The 16,096-nt window shown below is 38.3% G+C and overlaps 1 protein-coding gene across 1 annotated transcript in view; it reads left to right on the top strand.

The window, feature by feature from the left end:
• The window catches only part of LOC121411112, a 32,752-nt gene extending 17,082 nt beyond the window's left edge, over positions 1-15,670 (top strand). The window contains 4 exon segments of the mRNA XM_041603638.1: positions 6,875-6,954; positions 8,544-8,662; positions 9,728-10,089; positions 10,092-15,670. Of these exon segments, the coding sequence (XP_041459572.1) occupies positions 6,875-6,954; positions 8,544-8,662; positions 9,728-10,089; positions 10,092-15,352 (5,822 nt within the window). The 3' untranslated portion in view covers positions 15,353-15,670.
• Positions 15,671-16,096: the final 426 nt, after the last annotated feature.

Raw genomic sequence — 16,096 nt, 5'->3', positions numbered from 1 at the left:
TTTTCCTCTTTGTATCACTTTTATTTTACTTCACAGCGAGATTGTGACGGATTTACCACCATGGTAAAAACTCTACCAACCACTTTTCCTATTGCTTTCAAAATTTTGCATCATTGATATTCTTGATATACACGTTTCATGTAGTTTGGAATCTGAGTAGTATTATGATGCCTGGTGCTGTTTTGTTTATTTAAATGCTGATTGAGATGAATGGGATGTGATGAAGCTCCTGAAAGCTTGCATGTTGTCAACATTTTCCAGTTGGTCACTATTTATCGATCCACCTTTATATATATTTTTTTTCACATGAATTTCTTAGTGAAATAACACTCCAATATTGCCAACAACATCATTTAAATATATGTATTTGTATGTTTGAGTGTGTTTTGACTTTATTCTCCATGGACAAGTGTCATATCTGTGGTTTACATTTGATTTGATGTCTGACAAGTGTTTTGATAGGTACATGTATTTCTAAAGTGCTAGTGAACTTGTATAGTATTCAAGTGCTACACTTGCAATTGTACAGGGGTGATTCTTGTGAAAATTGGAAAAAAAAAAAGTTCAATGATTCCAAGTGATGCTGTATGAGCCTATATTCTAGCAGATTTAAAGAGAAGGGTTTTTGCCCTCACTCAGTTGATCTCTCCCAGGATTTAAAGTATATACAATGTATGGCGATGATGTCAAACTTTCAAAGTAGCTAAAGAAAATAGCACCATTGCAAACTGGCAAAAATAAAACCATGTAAATCTAGGCTCGTACACAAGTCGCTTGTAATTATTCAGTCATTTGGACCTCCAAAGCATAATTCCATTTTGCTATTTCCAAATCTGCATATGTGTAGATCTCCAAGTTACTGAAGTAAAGTTAAGTGCATGTTTTCTGTGGGACATTGTTTTCGTTACTTTTTGTTTTTAAGATAAAAAGTCTCTTTTACTAGTCATTTGGGATTATTTGTCTATATATACCTAAATGTAGATTAATTTCTCCCAGTTTGTGATGGAATGAGTGAATGGTATAATGACTCTGGGCACTTTCAATCATTATCACTCCTTGTGATGGAATTGCTATCAATCACCAGTGGTGATAAAAAAGGTCATTTTGCACATTATCTTCACTTGTGAGAGGCAGCACATTCTACGCCCTTCATTAGCCACGTTGGGATTTTGTGATGCATCACAATGCCCATGTATACTAGTGCTCGGTGTTTATGGTCTAAGCTCCACCCATGGCACCCAGTTATAAATAACCAGTGATGGACTGGCGGTCATCACTAACATGTCACCGGGAATGGAGATATAGATTTTAACTGGTGATCTATCACCAATGTTGATTAATAGCAGTATCCATTGTGATTAGTGACAATGTCTGTAAGGGGAGTGTGAGTTTTCCATTTCATTGGTCTATGTAGTGTGTCATGTTCTTGTGTGAATTATCATGTGAGTGAGTTATGTGACAAAACATTTTTTTTAACAAAATGCAGCCATAGTATACTAAAGCTACATGGATTTTACAGAGGCTCTTTATACTGGGTGCATGTGTAATAACCATTAATTAACAAAGACTAATTTTTAAAGATGTTACAAGAGTGTATTTTCTTCTTGAGCAATTGATAACCACGATACAAAAAACAAGGAAAAGAAGAGGCAATTTCAAATTGTACAATGTATTATTGACATTTGTAAAAACAAAGAAAACCATCAAGGACTTAAGAACCCTTGTATATTTACATAAATACATGCTTGATTATTATTTTTTATTATTATTATTATTGTTATTTATTTTGTTATTATCATTATAATTTTGTTACTATAGATGTAATAATGTGCTGTATTTGTCATGATTAGTAATTATAGTATCATTTCATATGCTGCACTGTCCATTTCCACTAGATTCTGCATCCTGCTTAGTATTTCCAAATCAGAATGATGTGGATCTCCATGTCTGTATAAACTTGGTCTGATATTTTGCAATATTCAGGAAAATTATTTATTTAAAGCCTAATATTGTCTTGCTGTATTCAATTTTATTGTCATAGGCCAATATTTTTTTTGGAAAAGTTTTATTGACCTTTGGTTAAAAATGGTTACTTATCTATTGTGGAATGCATCTATCTACATAATCATAATCATTTGTCATCAATCATAATTATATTTCAAATATGTCATTAAATTTGTCTATTAATTTTCTTCACCAATATTTTGTTAGTCAACCTAGTATATCTGTGAAACTTTGATAGTCACATCATTTTTCTTTTTTTTTTGCTGACCAGTTGTATTAAAAAAAAAGAAATTGCGTTAACTCATAATAGTAAAACTACAGTCTATTTATGATGACAGGATAGAAAATATGGTGAATGTGTCTCCATGACAACATACATTTTTTCACTAATCTGTATACCCCTTTATTCTATTTTATTAACCTCTTCAGATTTGAAATTGTAAACCATTCCATTCAATGCAAAAGAGAAGGAAAATTAGTTTACTTTCATAATTCATGTGACAATTTTGAAACAGTTCTGTCGTGGCACCATAACTGATACAAGGTGGAAGGCTTCCGTATGCAAACAGTTGACCATCTTGACCTAAAATATAATTCACACTGTCGGTCTGCACTGTAAACTGCAAAAGCAAAAAGATTGGCAGTGTTGATGAAAATTGCATGAATACTTTTCCAAAACATTAATGCAGCCTAGTAGTTAATGAATGGTGCATTGCTTGGGTTTTTATATTTTTTAAATATAATTATCTCTATTAAATGGATGTTATTATAGGGTAATATTCTGGAAATAACTTTCTCCCAAGCTGTGCACCATCTACATAATATACATGGTGGTGTGTGGTTGATTGATATAATTACAGTTCTGTTACTGGTTTTCCCCTCTTTGAAATTATTCTGAACTGTGACCATTTCATGTATTCTGTTATGCTTTTATTTTTGTGAACTCAACTTTTACCATTTGTAAATGTGTTTGTTGTATTTCTGATTTCTTCTTACACTCAAGTAAATTCATGTATCTATTATTGTTCTCTTTTGGTGTTTTATAGTAAGGAAAATGGTTAGCATAACAAGATTTGCATGGCTGACACATTTTATGCTTTTTATATTAAATTATTGTCATTTATTATGAAAGTAGTCAGCTTTAAGGATGACTAGATAATCTAACTACCTCCTTCCACTAAGCCTAAGGAATGACACTTCTTTTTTTTTCACTTGCTTTGTGTTAATCTAACATATTCTGAAAAAATGCAACATTTTCCTGGGTTTGAGCTAGTCCAGTTTTGGGCCTGTTAGAGAGAAGCAAGCTTTCCCATAGCCAGGGATAATAATAAACTCCACAACCAAGCACCAAACCACCCCTGCACCTTGCTGAAGGTGGTCAAAGTTAGCTTCCCTCTGACAGGGACAAAAGTCAACTAGGTTTGAGTTTAATACTTTCTTTCAGTCATATTGGTCCATGATTTTTCTTTATTTTAGAACTCATGAAATTGGTATAAATGTGATAGAAAGTATTGAACGCTATTTAAGGCAAGGCCATTGTGCTATAGGGTATTTAAAAAAAAAGATATTACACCACAAATTAAAAGGGCACCAAAAATATTCAAGGCTCAGAAATAGTCTTCATGAGAACTAATCTTGAGTTTGTTCTGATCAAATTATACTGTGGATCAGAAATAATGGGATGATTTTTTACTTTGGCTGATGTGGACTGATCTAATGAGACCCGGGGGGGGGGGGGGGGGGGGGGGGAGTGGTGTTTTTTATCACTACCATTGAAGAGTTGGCAGCATCCACAAGAATCGTCCTGAAAAAAAAAAAATCTAAACAAGGATTCAACGCAGGCTGCTAGGACACTCTAAACATGGATTTTGTGCAGATGTCCCAGATTTGCACAGGTACTGCAAACAAGGATTTTTTGTGAAGATATCCTAGATTGAGTTGCATGTAGGCTATCGTGATATAGCGGGCTTTTTTCCTCATTTTTATTTTTGACACACTATTAGTGTTTCATGCCAACCTGCGAAAAACATCCCTTTTTCCATTTGTTTTCTTCTCATGGATGCTTTCCACTGTCCAATGGCATTGAGTTTGAGACCCAGTTGAAATGTGAATTTTCAGTCAGAGAGTAGTGTGTTGAGTCTCATGTTAAAAAGGTATTTAAACACATTATTATTTGAACTGTGCACACATTCTCATGACTTGTATCCTACTGTCTTGGGAAAGATAATTACTGGCGGCCTTTGCATGGTGTACTGGGTAATTTTCCATTGCCTTTTTCCTAGTCTGTTGCTTATTTGCATGCAAGCAATATTTCTGTGACAGTAAAACCTTTCTTCCATGTTTTGTCCATTGCTCACACTTTATATTCATTAGTTTGTACATAAAAAAATCACCATACTATATTACTTTCCCGTTAGTCTATAATCTCTATATATCGGCCCTATAGATATGACAAGAATGACAGCATATCAGCAATTTAATACCAATTCATATTTTTCCTCAATTGACATCTTCTGTGATGTGTGGATTTGCTCCTGGAATTGATGGTAAACAAATAATGATCATCATCAATTTGTCATATTGTACAAGGATGACAAATTATGATTGCCGATCACATATACACACCTTTTTCTTTTGCGCATTGAAGTGGTTGTCTGGGCTAGCAGTAGATGCAGAACTTTGAAATGATCAGTGGGGGGGGGGGGGTGATTTTTTAATACATTAGATTATTTTTTGTAGTTGAAAACTTGAATTGAATTTTCACATAAAAATTATATAAAATATATGAAAAGTTCAGTATTATTTTGGGGGGTTTATTTAATGTCTGCTTTGTACTTTTGTTGGGTAAAAACAAGAGGTCATGGTGTAATGGATATGTTTTTATAATTTTCCTCTTTTTTTAGTTCTCATATTTTTCATTTATTTCTACATTTACTCATCATTTTCATACCTGTTTTCATGTTTCATTTTAATATGGTTTTAATAGGATTAGTAACTTGCATTTATAGTTGACTGTTGACCTCTGGCCTAATGTACTCTATTTATTTTCAGGTCGAATGAAAATGTTTATTATGTATAAAAAGCAAAGAAAGTTCCAACACAAATCAAATAAAACATGACAAGAATGGTGATTTGATGTAGGGGCTTAAGAACATTGAAAAAACAAGTTACAGTATTTCTAATGAATGACTTGGAATTGGGAGTCTTCAATTTATCAGATATTGATAACATCCTGTAGATTCTGTAAATTATTTGTGTCATCACAATACAGCAATTTAAAGAGCAGACAAAGAGTCTATGATAATCTACTTGAAATGCTAAGCATCATTGCCCTATTTCTTGTTAGTCATGTACAAATGAAAATGGTTCTCCAGTTTATTCAGTCTTGAGATTCTAGTCTGATCAGGCTATGAACAGTGTGATTCAAGAAGCCCTATCTCCATCAGCTGAGTGGATGAATCCATGTATGAAAATGAACTTTGGTCATGGAGCTTGCACTCTGGTATGAAATATCATGATTGTATTGTAGCATGATTGAATTACAGGTATCATGAGACAAAACAAATAGTGCATCTTCACTTTCATATAAGATGGGGTATTTCAATATAGCATACTATTTCACAAAAAATATTGAAGCTGATTCCAAATTACAATCGCGATATTGGTCTGCCCAACCACAAAAGTGGTTTATCTCGCTAACTCACGTTGATGGAGATGGGCCTGTACAATCTTAAGTAGCTAATCTAGTTTTGTTTATTTCTGTAACACTTTCCTAATTAGCACCCCATCCCTCTTGTACTGTATAGTTTCTGTTTTGTGAGTGCTGGTGGTGATTGTAGATGAGATGAGATAAAAGCAGTTTGAGAATTATCTGGTTTTGATTTTCTTCAACTGAATGAATGGTGGTTTTATAGCACAGTATTAAACTGTATTGATTGTCAATTTGTCATTAATCAAACTTTTCTCTAACAAGTAAACAGGTGTAAATCTCCAGAGTAAGTATACGTTCAAAGAAAAAAAAGTATCCTGCTTGCTGACAGTTGCGTGTTTTCAGACATCTTCATTCCATCATGAATTGTTCATATGAATTTAGAATATTATGTATATCACCATTGTATTTGAAAAAAAAATCATTTAATTTGTCTGCATACTAATGTGTATTCTAATAACTGTATTCCTGAATGTGTGCACACTGTAAAGGCAACATTGCTAACTATCAAAACAATTTACTTTCAGCATTTGTAAGATTGATACAGCAATTCTATTTTAGAGTATTTATTGAAAAAAGACAATAGTGGAAAAATGGGGAATGGCCATAAGTTCCCTTTATCATTGACGTAAAAGGGGAAACGCCGAAAACTATGATTTTAGAGTCTTGAAGCCATAGTTCTCGAAGAATAATTGAATTTTCATTGTGATAATGATAAAACCTTTCCACTTTTCATCAATTTTTATTTATATTGTGTGAGGCTGGTAACTATTAGATTTCCACAAGATAATGCTTTTAATTTTCATTTTAAAGTAATATTAATCTTTGCTCTTATGTACTTATCATTACTTGTTCACATGGCATGGGATTAAAGAGATTTGTTGTTGAATTATCTAAAAATGTGGATTCAAAATTGAAAGGTGTGGAATTTAGCTAGTAATGATGGAAAATTAAATTCTCATTTTATAAAGCAACAATTGTTTTCATATATACCATTAGAGCAGTTTTTTACTAACATCATCCTACATATTGCTCTTTTTACAAATTCCTTAGCATTTCAAAACAAGAAAGCTTATAATGATCATGCTTCAACAATAATGAGACAAAATGACACTTTTTTTGGTGTATAACGATCAGATTCTTTTTACTTTTCTGATACAGAGTCTCGAAAGAGGGCAGCAAGCCAGAAGCTTAGCAAAGAGGGCAGCAGTCAGGTGAAGCAAAAAGCTGTAGGACTTAAGGTAAGAAAACTAGCAGTTCATTTCATTTATGGGAAGAAACTCAGTCAGTGGAGGATGTTTCCCCGAGGCTGAAAAGGTCCGGACTCTGAATCTGAAGCTTTCATTAATTACTTTTATGGAAGATCCTGTAATTGATAAAAGCTCAAACTCTCATTGGGATATTTTCTTTTAGGGATAGCACAATTAATGTGCTTTCACACTGGTTAGATACATGTTTTTTGATCAGGAAATACAAGTGATTTTCTATCATTGGGTAGAAATGAAAGCACTCATTTGAGACATTCACCCCTAATTCCTTCCTAATTGTTATTGTAATTGATAAAAGCTCAAACTCTTTAGGCGGTGCTGCACCATCCCGAGTTTGCCCAATCTCAAGATTTTAGCCCGATCGGCCCTCTTCACGATTAATCTCGAGATTCAAGAAACCCCGTCTCCACCATCGCAAGAAGAGCAATTCCTGCTCGAGCGAGGCATCGATGCATTGCCGTGTATAAATAATCCCGAGTGCGTCTGCACCTACGAATTAGCGTGATAATTCATGAAATAGCGCGCTATTTTGCAAATAATCCCAAGTTGACTTGGGATTGCAATCTCGAGATTAATCCTACGAAATAGCGCGATAATTGCGTCTGCATTGCAAATAATCTCGAGATTGTTCAGATCGGGATAATTTGCCAGATCAGAAATAGCGCGCTAATTTGAAAACTCGGGATGGTGCAGACGGCCCTTTTGGGATATTTTCTTTTTAATAGGGATAGAACAATTAATGTTCTATACACTGGTTAGATACATGTACATGTTTTTTGGTCAGGAAATACAAGGGATTTTCTATCATTGGGTGGAAATGAAAGCACTCATTTAAGACATTCACCCCTAACTCCTTCCTAATTGTTCTCTCTGTGTCATTCAGTGTAACTCCTCCTATTCTCCATTGTATTCTCATCCTTATTGCTTCTATTGCTTCCAGAATCTTCTTCATCCTACTAATTTTGCATGGCTCTGTGTTCTAAGTCTTAACGTATTCCTTCTTTTTTTTTTTTGTCTCGCCTGAAGTCTGTTAAACCAGTGTATTAATACAAAATTTTTAAAGTTTTTGTTCAACTTGCTCTCATTTCTTTATCTTTGAATCCATTAGAAGTCATAAGTGCTTTTTTTTCTCCGAGGGGGGGGGGGATCATGAGCTTGTTAATAAATTCTCATGTTAAGATTGACATATCTTTCGCTATGTCAGTTAAACTTCTAAAAATAAAATTACCTGAAAAAATGTTTGTACAAAAATACAGTGTTTATCACTGAAATCACTGAAACTATGATTGAACATGCAAGACATTTTGGACGTTTCAGTCTAGTGATCTCTGTAGATTTGCACTTGTTGCCTTGGATGCGACCATGGTTCATGCAAAATAATTTTCTTAAAAGTTGCATAATTCCATGGATTAAAAGTACATGAATGATAGTAAATGGCTCAGGATCAGGTCTTTTTTTCCATTTCTTGTGATTACAAAGGGGCATCTTTATTCTTATGTGGTCATACATGTGAAAAATAATGCTAAGATAGTAGTTATTGATGAATGATATTGATTTAATAGGCTCCTGAGACGAGGGCAAAGTCTGTGACAGGCAAGGGAGCAGAAGATGCAGGATTGCGGGAAAAGACTAAACCTTCATCAATGACAGAGAAAACAACTAGTGGATCCTCTGATAAAAAGTAAGACTTGTAATTCATTGGTAATGTCTTTAAAATATTCTATTATATGATTGAAAATCAATGAAAATGAAAAAGAAAAGTAAGGGCTAGTTTAGTATGTGCATTTATATGTAGGAATAAATCTTCAGTTCAATTTGCGTAAAACATTGCAGTATGTGTACTTCCAATGCTGCAGTATATTTTCTCACAAATCATGTGAAGTAAATCATGTTAAAATGTCCTGATTTATAAGTCAAATTTATAAATGAGATTTTTTCTGATATAACTGTATTTCCCTACATGTCCTTGGGTTTGAGGTAGATCTGACTACCCTATGTTTTGGTACTTAAACTTCATTTAAGAGCTTAATTACTATTTTGCATGTTAAGTCTACCTTGCATAAATCTAATACTTGTCAAAGCCGGAGCTTGTGTACATGTACCGTATACCCTTCAAAGTCATATTTATCTTAAAGTAAGTCAAACAGAGTTCTATGATCCCCAAAGATTTGACTTGAACAAAATTACTCGTAGTTACTACAATAAAGTGTCCAAAACATTTTATCAGAAGTTTTTATGAAGCTCACCAATTATATTACCCTAGATTTAGCCATGGTGCTGTGAGGCTGTATTTCACAGAATTGTCATCCCCATTTATTCCACCTTGTTCCAGTACAACATACTGTATAAATCAATATTGTGGTTTGATTCTAATTCATGACTCACTTATTGGAAGGCAAAACTTAAAACTAGGCCTTTGGTGAACCGGATGGTCCACCGGTACCTGCCTGAGGACTTTTGTTACTGGTGCGATTTCTACCAGACCGGTGAACTGCTGAAATAAAGAAAAACAGAAATTCATTGTCACCAAAGACTATGAATAACCTTTTTTCAGGTCTTTATAGATTGCTTAACTGAATTACGGTGTACTACCCTACAGTAACAAATAAATGAATAAAACTTGCCATCTTGCACTTCCTTGGCACCTTAGTACCAACTCACCTTGGTACAAGCATGAAAACCAAATGCCATCAATCATTATCCATTATAGGATGTTTATACATCTAGTCTTTGTTGTTTCTTTCAGGCCAAAAGAGCGTCTCTCCACTAGATCAGTGACTACTAGAAGTGCTGCATCATCACAAAACTTAAAACAACAAGCATCTCAGATGGAAAATGAGAGTGGAGGGAAGCAAAATACTATACCTGTGAACATCAGTAAGAAGTCGGTCATACGTATTACCAGGAATACTGAGACACAGATCAATGATAGTCTTAAAGGTACCAAAGGAAGCAAAACAAAAACTGAGAAGAAATCAGATGGTAGTGATCATGGACAGTCTAACCAAGAGAGTGGCATGAAGAATACATCTACAATTGGTAAATCAAATGGCAAAACTAAAACTGATAGTACTGGTGAGAGTGCTGCTAAAACAAAAAATGCCCCAAAATTGCACTCCATACCATACCAGTCCCACCAATGAAACCCAGTACAGACCTCAAGACATCCTCTGTTGTACAAAGTAGTGCTTCTAAAAGTGGTTCTAGCTCGGATAGTCAGTCAAACCTGAAACATTCTGAGAAGGGTGATATGGGGATCAGTAATGTTAATAAAGATTTCAGTTTGAGTATGGCTACTCTTTCAGCTAAAGATATTCCTTTGCCAGAAAATCCCTCTCCCAAGACCTCTATTGCCATTACTCCCAAGGCCACTGTTGCCATTACTCCAAAATCTGTCACAACTACTCCCAAAATCACAGTTCCGATTGTTGCCAAAACCTCTGTTCCCAATCCTCTTAAAATTCCTGTTTCCACTGCTCCCAAAGCTACCAATCCCAATTCTCCTAGAGTTACTCTTGCAGTCACTCCGAAGACGTCTGTCTCGGTTGTTGCCAAAACCACTAATCCTCTTGCTCCAAAGATTTCAGCTCCTATTCCTAAGGCCACTCTTCCCAATGCACCTAAGTTATCTGTTCCCTCTCTTCCTAAAGATGATACCCTTCAAAAGGAACCTGCAGAAAAAGAAGAGAGTAAGACGGATCTTGCTTCCAGTGGAGCAGAGGTTGTAAAAGAGAGTATAGAAGAGTTTTACAAGAGACATGAAACTGAAAGTTTTGCTGCCTTAGAAAATGAATTGAAAGCTATTTCATTCCCTGTAAAACTTGGAGATGTTGAAGATGGATATCTACCAATTCTTTCTAAAGATTACAAGAGAACTTTGTCTTGGCCTACAGAAATGGTATTGAAAACTCAGGTAACCCCATCACTTGCATATAGTGTGAATCCTTTGGCTTACGATTTCAAAAGTGTACTGGGCAAAGGTAAACAAAAATCTAGTGAAAATACTTTGAGGAATGGAGAGCATAAATCAGATAAAGCAAAAAAGAGAAAGAGAAAGCGAAAGAAGAAGAAAAGATCAAAGAGTCGTCATCATGCACATGGATCGGATTATGAATCAGATGCATCAGACAGTGGCAAGAAGCACAGAAGAAAGAAACACAGGAAAAAGAGACATCATTCATCCAAAGATAGAGGACATAAAAGGAGCCATGATAGTTCAGATGATCACTATAAATCTGGTCATTCTAAGAGGAGGAGAAGCCGCTATTCAGACAGTGAGGACAGTTGTGACGGTGACAGGAGGCGAAGGAAAAGCTCCTACAGTGATGATGATTATCGGAAGTCCAGCAGCTCAAAGCGAAGACACCGATCTTCTAGTTATTCATCTTACTCTGACAGAGATGATAGATCCTCCAGAAGGCAGCGTAGCTACCATAGTGATAGCTACAGTGATGAAGATAGAAGCAGAAGTAAAAGGTCCAGACATAGCCGAAGTTTGTCAAGATCTCCAAGACGCCATAGACGTAGCTACTCACGATCAAGGAGCAGGTCACCTAAGGTTGAAAGGGGAAAGGGGGTTGTTCAGGAAAAAATGAAGCAAGATATAAGTAAGATCAAAGCTACTGATCGTGCAGGTAGTTGTGGTGCTTTAAAGGAATGGGTAAGACAAGCGTTAAAAGAGAGCAAGGCTTCGGATCCTGCTCTGCAATCTGATCGACCATCTACATCAATATTAAGTAAAACAAAAGAAAAGATTTCAGACTTGATTCATACTCTCTCAAATGTTGAAGACAAAACACATGTTCCAGAAGGCAAAGGACTAATTGTAAAGCAAAGCAAAACAGGTAAAACACAAATCTCGGGTAAACCAATTCCTGATTCACCTCCTTTACAATCTGTAAAACAAGAAGGTCAGAAAACACAAAGTAGTTGCGCTTTCCAAAGTGATTCCGAAAATAGAGGAGGAAGTGAAGCAAATGAAGGGAAAGATGATGCATTCAAAGTTCCCAATGCACCCATTGTAAAGGAAGAAGAAGGAACCAAGGACAAGTCTGAAGATGGTGGTCCTGTATCAATTCCACCTGAAGAAATGGAAAAATACAAGCAATTGGAGCAGCAAGCTAGGTTGCATGTACAGCAAAAATTAATGCAGGCCCAAGGTCAAGGGACCGGACAGTCTTCACAAACATCTGTGGCAGTGGAACAACAACAGCTACTTGCACAGGAAGCAGGATTGCAACAGCAAGTAGAAACAATTGTACAACCACAAGCTCTTGTCCCACAAGCAACTCTCGTTCCCCAGCCGACTCTAGTTCCCCAGCAGAATTTAGTTCCCCGACCAACTCTACTTCCTCAACAGGCACTTGTGCCCCAACCAACTCTTGTTCCTCGACATGTGGTTGTCCATAGGCCTGCAGTACCTGTTCCTGGAATGCCACAGCTGATTCCTCAAGCTGTAGGTCTTCCTAGACCAGTGTTGATTCCCAGACAGGGATTTATTCCAGGTGCTAGATTTATAAGAACTCCAGTCCAGCAACTACAGGATGCTCAAGCAGCACAGTTGCGTGAAGCGCAATTGGAAGCACAAATGGAAGCACAAGTACAAGCTCTTCAAGATAATAATGATACTGCTGAAGAGGGTGAAGAACCAGATAGACCACCAGGGTTCATTGGCCCCATACATCCTGGACTTCCCTTGCAAGAAGTGCCTAGAGAACAGGAGCAGCAGGTCGAGTCAGATGTTAGACCTCCTTCTCGTTCTTCTTCACGGCAGTCGGGTCACCATGCAATGTCTCCTCATCCTACCATGTCCCCACACATACTTTCGGGAGAAGCACAAAATCCCCAGTTGACACTCCTCCAAATGCCAGTAGTACGTCCCAATACTCCTGTTCCTATGTCAAGTCCAATGGGAGTACAGCTTGTTCGTGTTCAGACTCCACCAAGCTCTTCTATATCTCCTATGCAACTAGTTCATGTTCCAGGTCAAGGAGTTGTTATGCAAGGCAGTATGCCTGTTCAAGGAGTGCCCATGCAAGCAGGCATAGCAGGTATACAAGGATTGCAGGGTGTACGGGTAGTAAATCCAGCCGGGATATCTGCTTCTCAGGGCACTGTCAGAGCAATGACACCAACCGGTTTGCAAGGAGCTATGCCAGTGAGAGTTGTTACTCCGGAAATGCTTCAAGCTGGGACAGTAAATATGTCTGGTGTGAGACCAGGAATGTCTCTATCAGAAGCTCTACATATGCAAGCTTTAACATCAGCTGCAATTCAAGCACAAGCCAGCTCTCAGATGGGTGTATTGCAACCAAGGATCGTTACGTCGATGGCACCTCGTGGAATAGTACCTGGTGCTGCCCCACTGGAAGGAGTGCAAGCAATGGTACCAGGGCCTATACCAGGTACACTCATACCAGCAGGTGCCTTGTCTGGAGCTGTATTACCAGGTGGAGCAGTTCCATCTGGTGCTATCCAAATTGGTGGAATACCAAGATCGGCTATTCCCACTGGTGCAATTGCAGGGGGAGTAATTCCCTCAGGAAGCCTTGCAGGAGCGGCTATTCAAGCAGGAGCAGCTATTCAAGCAGGGGCAGCAATCCAAGCAGGGACAGCAATCCAAGCAGGGGCAATCCCAACAGGGGCGATTCCTCCAGGAGCTTTTCCGGCAGGGGCAATTCCAGCAGGGGCAATACCAGCAGGGGCTATTCCAGCTGGAGCAATTCCTGCAGGGGCAATTCCTGCTGGGGCAATTCCTGCAGGGGGAATTCCAGCAGGAGCTATTCGTGCAGGAGCAATTCCAGCAGGAGCGCTTCAAGCTGGGGCAATTCCAGCAGGAGCAGTTTCAGCTGGAGCTGTTGCTGGTGGTGCATTTACTGGAGCCTCTTTACCTGCAGAGGCATTATCAGGAGCTACTCCATCAGCCTTGGTGCCAAGAGGAGCACTTCCTACTGCTGCTGCACTGCAAGGGGCACTACCAGGAATGCAAGTTGCCAGAATGCCCGGTGCTTTACCTGTTGGAGCAGTTCCAATTAGATCTGTTACACCTGGAATGGTTCCACGTCATGCTCCTGTTATGGTTAGATTGCCAGGACCACAATTACAGGGTATTCATGCTGGGCCTAGGTTAGTTGGACGTTTGGGTGCCCCAGTTGTACAACAGAGAGAGTCACCAGGGTCTTCAGGTTTTCCTGGTCCAGTTATGCAGCAGAGGGTGTCACCTCAAATCTCTTTGCAGGAAGGAGTTAGGTTCTCCCCTTCACCTGTTCCAGTAACTGCAGCCGAGTCTTCACCTCAAGCAGTTAGTCAGCCAATACCTTGCACAACTGCTAACGTTTCAGAAAGTCCTGCTATGTCACCTGTACCAGTACCCCAATCTAGCAATCGTCCAGAAACTCCAAATAATAATATAAGGTCACCGAGAACTACCCCAATATCTAGAAATCCAGAGTCTCAAAGCCCTAGACCTATGGTACCAATTTCAATAAGTATTGGAGGAGTACCGGTAAGTGTTGAAATACCAATGCCTGCTGATGGTGTCATTCATTCGTCATCACCTGATCCATCTCAAAGAAGTATTTCTCCTACTCTTTCTGACACTGGATCAAATATGCTGTTGCATAGAAACCCACGACCCCCCATGATGAGACCGCCAAGATTTCAAGGGCCAGGAATCCCTTTTGCCATGAGAGGTGCAATGGAACAGATGATTAGACCACCCATGAGACCTATGGCACCTGATGCAGTAATGAGGGCAGGTATGCAAAGTACAAGACCAGAAATGTCTGAAGTAGGACCAATCCCTCTGCGAGCCCCTGGAATGCCACCAGGAATAAGGCTACCAATACCTGCTAGTATGCAAGAAGAGTTGCGAGGTGTACCTCGACTTCCTCCAGGTGCTGTCCGCTTCCCTCCTGGTACAGTTCGCCTACCACCAGGTGCTGTTCCACCAGGAGCTGTTCGTCCCCCACAAGGTCAAATTCCTCATCCACCAGGTGGTATCCCACCAGGTGCAGTCCGTCTGCCTCAGGGTGCCTTTCCACCAGGTGGAATTCGTCCTCGACCCGGCCAAGTTACTCCGGGTCCTGCTCCTCCTGGTGCAATACGTTTGCCTCCAGATGCAGTTCGCTTGCCTCCAGGTGCAACTCCACCACCAGGTGCAATTCGTATGGTTCCAGGTGCAATGCGTCCTCCACCAGGTGCATTCCCCCCAAGAGCAATGCCTGGTGGTGCATTGCGTCTTCCACCTGGTGGTGTGGGGTTTCCACCTGGTGGTGTGGGGTTTCCACCAGGTGGTCCTAGAATGCCACTCTCTGCTGCTGCTCTAATGGGAAAGCCTATAATCAAGCCAAATGACCCTAGATTCCCGTAGATGTTTGCACAAGTTAGTGATAAAATATGGCACTTAATGTGTGCTTGAGACTGATTTCAAGTGCTGCACTGTAAGTGCAATCACTGGAATCTCAACTGAAAGTGTGATAATTTCCCTCCTAATAATATGGTACAGCATGCAAATAAAAGAAATTGATATATGTCTTGTACAGTATGTAGTCCTGATTATCTGTTGTGGGTTTTAAATTTTAGGGTGGTTTTCGGAGAGGGTTTATTGGCAAAGGGAAACATTTTGATTTGTTTCATTGTATAATAGCGTTACTTCATTTTGCTATACATGTATATACATAACTAATTTGAAAGTGCAATGGTGTGTGAACAGCTGGGTTAAAGTAAGATAAACTATTATCGGGCTTGTGTGCAACGCAACCCAATTTTGTGTAAGTGCCATAATTAATTGATCCTTTTTTTTTCGTAGTTTATATATTTTATGATTTGTGTGATTTCTCTGTTATGGGGATGTTTTTTTTTAAGTCAATAGGTATCCACTTTCACATACATTGGAAAATACTTAGCGATGTTTATGCAATGAATGCTACTACTTTACTTCCCTCATCATTTTAACTAAATGATTAACTCACAAGGTCATGCAGTACTTAATCTGCACCACCTATAAAGGTAGCAGGTTTTCATTAAAGGAGCGCAGACATCTTAAAATTTCATGTTGAAAAGCATAAATATCTTATACTTCACAGAGGTAAGCCTCCTGTGCTATCAATATCAG

This window comes from Lytechinus variegatus, chromosome 3, assembly GCF_018143015.1.
Source record: "Lytechinus variegatus isolate NC3 chromosome 3, Lvar_3.0, whole genome shotgun sequence".
NCBI classification, from domain to species: Eukaryota; Metazoa; Echinodermata; class Echinoidea; order Temnopleuroida; family Toxopneustidae; genus Lytechinus; species Lytechinus variegatus.
Note: the sequence above shows the minus strand (reverse complement) of the source record. Positions and strands in the feature narration are given on the sequence as shown.